Below are 10,533 nucleotides of genomic sequence, written 5' to 3' on the forward strand. Positions count from 1 at the left end.
TGTTTCCTGTAGTTCGTTCGAGACGTAACTGACTCGATCACTGTTTAACTCCCAATATATACCCACACTGGCCTCACCTTCAGACCTTTTCCTCACTTCCTCCTTTTTCCCCTGTCTCGCCTTGAATGACCTTGTGCATGCGTCGGGATGAGTGGGGGTGGAGTTGGGTGAGGTTAGAAACAAGTCTTATGGATCATTAGTTATTATAAAAAAATAATAACAGACTGACAAATTTGCAGTAGTCTGAGCAAGATAACGATCATTATTTGAGCAATATTTACTGGGTGAATGAAATCTGAAAGAGGTATATGTTAAAAAATGCTATATAGTATTTAGTGTTTGTGTAAATGTTTTGCTTGTGATGCATTATGGTGATTGGTGGCTAATATGTTTTTATGGCTCACCCTGTACCTCAGAATGATCTTGGAACTTGTTAGTCACTGTACAGAAATCATATATTTTGAGCAATCTGAGCTTCTGTAACATACGCAACTCCTTTTGATTTTCTTCCTAGTTAGAGTACCTCATTGCTTTGTGAGCATAAGTTAATAAAGAAGTTTAAGATGCCCCGAAATTCATTAATAAATGGATATACGGGCAGAGCACAAAAACATGCCAAAGTTGAACAGTATTAGAAACAATTAAGGAGAAAAAGCATGAATGACGGGGACTTCATAAGAGAAAGTTTCATTTAATACGTGGGTTGCCTTTGTATCAAGTTCTCGGATATATGTCAAGATATTTAGGAAATGTTCTGCTTTAGCGGAAGCATAATCAGCTCTTGTAACATGAAGGTCACGGGGAGGATATCCAGCGACGAGGGTGTGTCGCTCTGATTAATTTTTTCATTCCTTGATATATATATATTTTTATTTGGACAGTGTATGAGGCATGGGTGGGTGGGATGGTGCAGTGATCGAATCTGATCACTATTGCTCTTGTGAAAAGTCATGATACGCTGTGGTGACAGTGTATTGCCTTTGGTCAAATTGTTTATGGTGTCTAATATTTTTGTTAGCAATAATACTCTCTTGTTTTTAAATGATGGGGAAGAATGACTAGACTTTCTCTCACCGAGTGCAGAAAGATAATTAAGGCAGGCACTTAATTTTTTTCTACTATATAAACTTCCTCGAGAACACAACCCACAGTCTCACCGGACTCAGGTTCGAATCCCGGCTGGGGCCGGGAACAGTTTAAGGATTTGAATTTCATTAAATCAGGCTTTACTGATCTGCCAGAAGACCCTCCGACATGTCGTAAAAATACCCCCGCTAATACCAATACACCAGTCCTGTATGAGACAGCCCTAGCATGTATTCAATATGGTGGGTGTTAGCGCCGAAGTGGTGACATATAGAGGTGTATGGTATGTAGGTGGACTGCTGGGCCTTGATAGCAGGCTGTGAAGCCTATGCCCAGAGTCGGACACATAAAAAAAAAAAAAAAAAAAAAAGTCGTCGGAGTTACCCCCAGGTCTTCTATCATAGTGCGGGCTGAAAGGGGACAAAAAGGAAACAACTACATGCAAAAGCATTGTCTCCTTGAATACAGCTCTCTTAATTCTTCCAAGTAAATTGTGCATGTGCTATCCAGTTCACTGTCTTCTTTTTTAAATATTCGATTTACATTCAGTCAGTTAGACAATAATCCTTAACTCTTCGGATATCGTAATATTGTACTTTCTATTTACCTATGAACACTCTTCAAGATCATTCCAAAGATGGACATGACTAGCACATTTATAGACTTTTTAGATATTAAGACGATATATATTTGTCCTCCACAGATGCTTATGATATAGTGGTGGGTAGGACAGGTTCTTGTATCATAATGCAAATAAAGGATATGACGACCAGTAACTTGTAATTATTTGTACATCATCTGTGGGAAATATAGTGCAATTATAATTTGAAAAATTCACAGTGACTCAAATGAGAACCTTTGCCTGGAGACTATATTTTGATTGCCTACTATTGCTGTGTTATGCATGTGTGGATTTCATTTTCTGTATGCACTCTGTAAGGGATTATTTACTTACACCTTACTGGCTGGCCTGGACCGCCTCCATCTCCATCCACAGATAACAGTGGAGTGTGTACGATAATGTCATGGGCTTGTGTGATCGAGGGTAAGATCTCGGTTGTTGCTGTGAACAGTTTCTGTAACTGAACTCCTATCACTATTTTCACATACCACATATTACCCCACCATCATACCCCCCCCCCAAAAAAAAAAAAAAAAAACTTCCGCAGCCAAGTGATATAACAGTTACTAAATATGGCATTACAAGGGTCTGACAAGAGGCTGAGTGGTAGTGCCCGAATGGCACGTGAGATATACCGGTGTATCGTACGTGGATTATGGGGTTTGAGAAACAGGCTTCCTTACTCCTGTCCAGGTGCAAGAAATATGTATAAATAAATAAATAAAAAATAAGAAAAAAATTAGGGCATATTTCCTCCTTCATGCTCCACCACAATTCCTTTTCTCTTTCAGTTTCGTCGTCCACTTCACCCATTTTTACTTTTCCATTTTGAAACATGTATGGTGGAAGTAAATGACAACCAGCTGAAATGAAAATCATCCATTTGTCTGATAGTGTGATTCCCATCCGATCCTTATCTCTGTAATCAAGTGCAAATATTATAATTCAACAATATTTTTGAATTCTGTCCTTTGAGCTCATTTCTTTTATCCACTGTATCACCTTCTTTCATCCACAATATATCGAGGCCACGTATATCTGTTTTACTAGATTACCGCCATATCCTGACAGTTTTACTAAATTTAGGGCAAAGTTTCAGAACTAGAGGGGTTAGATTTATCATTAACAAAGACTACCCGACCGACGACCCTTCCTCTGCCACGACCTGGACCGGGGCTGTTCCATCTGTGACGACCAGGACCGGGCCTCCCCTTTCGTGCTTCAACCTGCTGCTGCTGGAGAGCTGGGCGAGTCTATTTTGCCCTTTCTACCAGGGGCAAGGGGGTTGAGGGCAGCGTCGCGGCGTTTCCACCTGAGCTCGTCGGCACCTCCTCCATCGGCGCCGCATTGTCTACCTGGCCTTGTCCCGCCCTGCCCTCTTTCGACCATCGTGCTGCCGGCCTCACCATCCACCGCCAAGCCCCACCGTGACTCGTCGATCATCGGGCAGCCGATCTCACCACCAACCATCGCACCTTCCCCTGCCTCTACCGCCTTTCCCTCGTTCGCCAGTTTGCTGTCCCCGCGACGCTCTCTTGGAGAGTTTTTTTCTTTCTGCAGCTTCCCTGATGGGCTCTCTGTTTGCCCATGCCCCACCAAGTGTGGGGCAAATATCACACAACAACAACATCATTAACAAACCCGATAAATACGAGATATCTTTCCCACCTACAATAAAGCTGTCTGGTAGCAGCAAGAATGATATAAATACTAACACACACTGGTATAAGTCAATCTCTCGCTACACTACTTAGGGATCATCTACCCACTCTCCCATTGACCTCCAGGGACCTGTTCCTGCACTGACCTAGTTTCCATTAAAGACCCGTTATCCTCCTAGAGTCTGTTGTAATTAATGGACCTATTCTACCCATGACAAATTTTCCCACATAGAAGAATTTTCCCCATGCATCTAACTGTAATATGAATTAAAAACCCATTGGACCTATTTTACCTAGGAATGGATTTATCCTTATGGAACATGGACCTATTTTACTCATGAACCAAATTATCCTTGTCGACCATGGACCTATTATCCCCATGGACCCACATTCCACCTTGACCATATTGCCCATCATGCTCCTGTTTTTCCACCATGGGCGCATTTTTCCCTTGGTATTGTTTACTCTACAAGGACTAATATTCTCGAACCTAGTTTCCTCATGGGTGTACTTTTCCTCATGCATCTACCTTCTACCCACGGACGAAACACCGCATCTCTACATGGACCTAGCTTCTCCCATGAAGTTATTTTCCCAATATATCTAATTATACCCACTGGACCTGTGCTTCCACTTGGGTCCATTTCCATCAAAAATTTATTCCCCCATGGAGCTATTTTTCCACATATACTCGTTTCCCCCCCTCCACCCACCCACCATCATACATACCTACCCACTCTCCCAGTGTAGTTTGTCTTAGAGGTAACACAATGGCTCAGCAAGTTTACAGTGTGTGTGTGTGTGTGTGTGTGTGTGTGTGTGTGTGTGAGAGAGAGAGAGAGAGAGAGAGAGAGAGAGAGAGAGAGAGAGAGAGAGAAGCACAGCCGATTTAGAGCCGTATTGTAGGCGCTATAGGAGGCCTCGCAGTTTCTCTTTCTCACCGATTTATTTTCTCATTACACCTTAGCATTCATTTATTTTTTATACCGTTTTAATATCGACTTTTACTCAACTACAGCTTACAAGAAGAAAACAATGTGTAATGTGAAGAATAAGTAGCTAAGGAAAGGTTGCCACGAAATCCTAAAGCCACTCAAAATTCAATGGGCTTCTCCTTAGTAATACCACATTTACATTCTTAAGGTAAAATTTCAGTCCACATTCACATGATAAATGGGAGTTGGTGGCAGTGTGGTTAGGGATGATTATGGTACACCGCGGGAGGCCAGTTCGATCCACGGCAAGGGCTGAGAACAGGTTGAATATCTGACTACCATTAAGACAGATTTTATTGATCTTCCACACGATCCACTGATGTAAAGAAAAAGCTAATATCGATGCACCTGTTGGGAATTAGTTAACTAGTATCTATTAAATACAGACGGTGGATATTAGTGTCGAGGTGGTGACGTATGAAAGGAGTGTGGCACGTAATATGACTGCAGTTGGGCAAAAGTCTGCTAAGCCTAAGCCTATGCCCACAGTCCGACACATAAGAAAAAGGAAAAGCAATCCCTGAAGGGCTTCTATATGATGAGTTGTAATTTATTGTCCATATAATGCCACACAGGAAGTGCAACTGGTCGCAAGGTTTAAATGACAGGACTTAGTATCCTTAACTCAGGAATATACGCTCGTGACTGGGCAATGAATCGCTTGATGAAAGATAGACAGACACTCGTACTGTAATTCCTCTTTGCACACATCGTAAAGACTCTGTATCCATTTTATAGTACTGGCACCAAGCTTCACTGCATAGTTCAAGTGTGGTTTAACCACGGAAAAGCAAGATACAGCTGTAATAATACTTGACACTATATATCTTTTTACTCGCCTATCTAAAATACACACAACAACATAACTTCTTTTATTTGATGTGACAGACTCTGGGCATTAGCTTCACAGCCTGTTCTTAAGGCCCAGTAGTCCTCCTGCATACCATACACCTCAACACCTCAGCACTTCGGCGCTAACACCCACCGTCCATATTGCATACATGCTAGGGCTACCTCATACAAGACTACTGTGCTGGTATTGATAGGGATGTTTTTACGATATGTCAGCGAGTATACTGGTAGATCAGTAGAGTTTGCTTTATGAAATTAGGATCCATAAACTATTCCCTGCTCCAGCCGGGATTAAAACCTGCCCCATTAAGACTGCAGGCCGCCTCTCTACCGATTCAGCCACCGCCTCCCCCAGACTTGCTCTGTTTAATGCAGCAATACATTGCTGTCTAAATTTTACGTCATTGTTAACTATGAATCCTAATCCCTCTCATATTCTAATAATACAGTTTCTATATTACGTCATGAGTATTTTCTCCTACCGGCTTGTTGGCATTAAATTCTTTAATTTTCTTACATCGTAGTTCCTTAGTCAAACTTCAGACCATTTCCAGAGTATGCCAAGCTCTCACTGAAGGCTGTCATGGTCGTCTGCAAATATGTACAGTTCAGTGACATAAACAGATTTTCTTATACTGCCATACTTCTTTAACTTTAATGAGGTAGGCCGAGGGAAACCTGGTTGAGGACAATGAAAAGAGAAGCAGGAGAGGAGTGTTGGTGGGACCTGAAGCAGATGGCAAGAGACAAATATTGGTGGAGAGAGTTCATCGAGGCCCTATGCATCCCGTGGGGTGCCACAGGAAATGATTGATTGATTGATTGGCAAGGATTTTCGTAATTTTGCAGTTTATTTCCCGTGGTTCACCGGCAGAATAAGACAGTACTACAGCTCTACTTCCTTTCCATGGCACTTGATTCTGATAGGCAGCGCATTCTAATGTTAATCTGTTAATACAACTCTCCGCTCAAAATATAGAAATGGTGATTCTAGGCAAAATAAAATTGAAAATAGTATAGTGATCCATAGGTCGAAATCACTCATACACAAATAAAATAGAAAATTGAATGTTTATAAATAAAGGGACACAAAACTGGTTGCAAGAATAAGTTAATTTATGCTGGAAATATCTTTAATAAATTAGGAAAGAGGTCGGACAATAAATAATTACAAAAGGAACGCCTAGTAGGCAGAAAGAAGAGGTGGGCCAGGTCGTTGATTTTGAGTCTTGGTCCATTAGCAATCCTGTATCTTACTCGGACTCGTTGGAGTCATAGTCGCGGCGCTGGGGAGGGGCGTAACGGGGAGCCTCAAAGGATGACTCAGAGGAGGAGGATGACTCGTAGGATCCGGACTCGAAGGAGGCCTCACCCGAGTACCTGACGTCAGCAATGTAGCCATCGTCACCGTCCACGTAGTAGGTCACAGTCTGGCGGCGACCATCGGGAAGCAGCACGTAGTACGACCCCTGGGTGTTGTCACCGTCGCGGGCCTCCTGGTGGCCGTAGTGGTTCTCGGAAGACTCGTCACTCACGGCCCAGCTGAAGTCGTACTTGGCCTCGCCAGATTCAGAGGACTCGTGGGACTGTTGGAGGAATTGAATCTCTATAAAATCTCCGCGCAGCTTGAGCAACATAGACGGTAATGAGGAAAAGGTACCGTACGTTGAGGCCTATGTTATCAATATGATCAAATCATGCAAAATCGATTATATTCTTAGTTCCACTCGTTTTGTACCTCATTACGTCTGGAATAAATACAATCATACCTCTTGAATCAGACAACCTGGTGTGAAATAGTTTGTTATAATTCTGAGTGGGAAAATATATATATGGAAACTTTAAAAGCTGGGCAAAGTCCTCACCCCAGTATCGCCGTAGCTACTGTCTTCGGCACTTTCTGATGCAGCCAGTGCAGCCAGGCCCAGCAGGATGAGGATCTGCAGACAAAGAAATGAGAATTCACGATGTTTTCAAGGTTATCTAAATTACAGCGAGATATACAGAGATCTGTAAATATGCCGTATCTCACCCATAGTGTCAGAACCTATGTTGTTTAGCCTGATACTTGAAACAGAACGTTGGATCTAAGTGAACTGTTCCTTTACTCATCCTGGATATTGTCTAGTTTCCTCGAATTAACACAGACATTTGCAGGTAGTATCAACAAACATACTAGAAACTTTAGATCAGGTTTGTATCTAATTCTGCACAAATCCAGAAAACCCCAGTATGTTGACTTTGCTGTCTGTTAGTCAAAGCATACGATCAAGAAAAACCCAATTAGTGTCTACCCTAGTGTTCATTGTTGCTTGTAGTTCGCTCAAGACGTAACTGACTCGATCACTGTTCAACCCCCAATATATACCCACACTGACCTCACCTTCAGACTGTTTCCTCACTTCCTCCTTTTTCCCCTGTCTCGCCTTGAATGACCTTGTGCATGCGTCGGGATGGGTAGGGGTGGAGTTGGGTGAGGTTAGAAACAAGTCTTATGGATCATTAGTTTTTATAAAAAAATAATAACAGACTGAGAATATAGCAGTAGTCTGAGCAAGGTAACGATCAGTATTTGAGCAATATTTACCGGGTGAATGAAATCTGAAAGAGGAATATGTTAAAAAAGCAATATAGTATTAGGTGTTTGTGTAAATGTTTTGCTTGTGATGCAGTATGGTGATTGGTAACTGATGTTTTTGGCTCACCCTGTACCTCAGAATGATCTTGGAAGTTGTTAGTCACTGTATAAAAATCATATATTTTGAGCAATCTGAGCCTCAGTAACATACGCTACTCCTTTTGATTTCAGTTCTAGTTAGAGTACCTCATTGCTTTGTGAGCTTAAGTTAATAAAGAAGTTTAAGAAGCCCCGAAATACATTAAATACATGGATATACGGGCAGGGCACAAATACCTGTCAAAGTTGATGAATATTAGAAATTATTAAGGGGAAAAATGCATTAATGACGGGGACTTGATAAGAGAAAGTTTCATTTAACACGTGGGTTGCCTTTGTATCAAGTTCTTGGATATATGTCAAGATATTTAGGAAATGTTGTGCTTTAGCGGAAGCATAATCAGCTCTTGTAACATGAAGGTCACGGGGAGGATATCCAGCGACAAGGGTGTGTCGCTCTGATTAATTTTTTCATTCCCTATTTTTTTTTTTTTTTTTTGACAGTGTATGAGACAAGGGTGGGTGGGATGGTCTTGTGATCGAGTCTGATCGCCATTGCTCTTGTAAACAATCATGGTGCGCTGTGATGACCAGCTTATTACGTGTGTTACCTTTGATAGAATTGGTTATGGTACCTAATTTTTTGTTAATAATAATGTTCTTGTATTTTCAGTAACGAGGAAGAATGACTAGACTTTTGCTTACTGACTGCAGAAACAACGTTAAGGCAGACACTTAATTTTTTTTCTACTATAAAAACTTTCTCGAGAACACAACCCACAGTCGTCGGAGTTACACTCAGGTCTTCTATCACAGTGCGAGTTGAAAAGGGACAAATTGGAAACAACTATATCTTACAGTTCGGCCTGCTCATGAATAGAGTTCTCTTAATTTTTCCAAGTAAATTCTGGCTGTGCTACCCTGTTTACCCACGCCTTTTCAAATATTTGGTTTAGTTTCATTCAGTTAGATAATAATCTTTAACCTTTCTGATATTACAATATTGCCGTTTCTTTTCTTCTATGAAATTTTTTCTAGAGAATTCAAAGATGGATATGAGTTCAAATGTATAGACATGGTGGATATTAAGACGAAGTATACATGCCCTCTACAAATAGATGCAACGTAGAGGTGGGGAGGATAGGTTCTTGTATTATAATGCAAATAAAGGACATGACTGGCCAGTAACTTGTAATTATTTGTACATCATCTTCTGAGGGAAATGTAGTGGAAGTATAATTTGTAATATTACCGTAACTCAAATGACAACCTAGAAAAGTAGATTATTTTTTGACGTGGAAGGTGTGTGTAGCATATTTACAGAAGAAATATGTGCAGCATGTGATGTGGTGTGTGGAAGGAAGAGAAGACGGAGGGGGGTGCAAGGAACAGCGTGGTGGACTGAAGAGGTGAAACAGGCTGTGGCACAAAAGAAGAAAGCATACAATGAATGGATGAGAAATAGGGGCGTGGAAGAAGTTGAGAGGCGGAAGAGAGTGTTATATGTGGAAAGAAAGAGAGAGGTGAAAAGATTAGTAAGAGAGAGTAAGAAGAGAGTGGATGAGGAATTTGGAAGGAATTTGAGTGTAAAGTGGAGGGACTGTAAGAAAATGTTCTGGAGAGAGGTGAAAAGAGTAAGACAGGGTGGAAGTGAAGTTAGCAGGGGAGTGAAAGATAAAAATGATAGATTACTAGTGGAGAAGGGAGAAAAAGTGAGCAGATGGAGAGAACACTTTAAGGAATTGTTGAACGTAGAGGATGGAAGTAATGCGAGTATAAGTGGCTGGGGAATGGCTGGGAGAAGGAGGGAGGTGAGAAGACAGGAAGAAATCAGTAGGATAGAAGTTGTGGAAGCAATGAAGAAAGTTAAATCTGGGAAAGCCCCAGGAATTGATGGAGTGTGTGGTGAAATGCTGAAGCATGGGGGAGAGATAGTAGTAGAATGGATGTGGAAGATGTGCAGATTGGCCTGGGAGGAAGGTAGGGTCCCGGAGGATTGGAAGTCAGGTATAATTATTCCCTTGTACAAAGGAAAAGGGGAAAAAGAAGTGTGTGGTAATCATAGGGGCATTTGTCTTCTTAGTATAATAAGAAAAGTGTATGGTAGGATACTTACTGACAGAGTTAGAGAAAGAACAGAGAAATTAGTTGGAGAAGAACATGGTGGCTTTAGGAAGGGAAGAGGTTGTGTAGATCAGATGTTCATTCTTAGATCTTTAGTGGAAAAGTTTCTAGAGAAGGGAAAGAAGTTGTATGCAGCTTTCATGGATTTGGAGAAAGCGTATGACAGGGTGGATAGACAAGGATTGTGGAAAGTGTTAAGAATATATGGAGTAGATGGGAAGTTGTTGAATGCTGTGAAGAGTATGTACGATGGTGCGAAGGCTGCAGTGCGTGTGGATGGTGAACTAAGTGAATTGTTCTCTTTGAAAGTTGGTTTGAAATAGGGATGTGTCATGTCTCCATGGTTGTTCAATCTGTACATGGATGGGGTAATAAAAGAGGTACAAGGTAGGGTAGTGGATGTTGGAGTGGCCCTGGTGAGAGAGGATAGTGTTTGGAAACTCCCTGTACTGTTGTTTGCAGATGATACTGTGTTGTTGAGTGAAGACGAAAGGAAGCTGCAAGGCTTGGTGGATG

The 10,533-nt window shown here is 41.5% G+C and overlaps 1 protein-coding gene across 1 annotated transcript; it reads right to left on the reverse strand.

Moving 5' to 3' along the window:
- Positions 1–6,469: 6,469 nt before the first annotated feature.
- Positions 6,470–6,853, reverse strand: LOC145403117 (pro-resilin-like). The gene has a single exon (XM_080274944.1). The coding sequence runs from the start codon at positions 6,851–6,853 to the stop codon at positions 6,470–6,472; it is 384 nt and encodes a 127-aa protein (XP_080131070.1).
- Between the last annotated feature and the right edge of the window lie 3,680 nt (positions 6,854–10,533).

Source organism: Coenobita brevimanus, chromosome 60, assembly GCF_032717465.1.
Source record: "Coenobita brevimanus isolate Jiangsu-jjx chromosome 60, ASM3271746v2, whole genome shotgun sequence".
Classification (NCBI taxonomy): Eukaryota; Metazoa; Arthropoda; class Malacostraca; order Decapoda; family Coenobitidae; genus Coenobita; species Coenobita brevimanus.

What these genes read in the sequence shown, in the direction of transcription:
- LOC145403117 (XM_080274944.1), bottom strand. Translation starts at nt 6,853, where the DNA reads ATGTTGCTCAAGCTGCGCGGAGATTTTATAGAGATTCAATTCCTCCAA.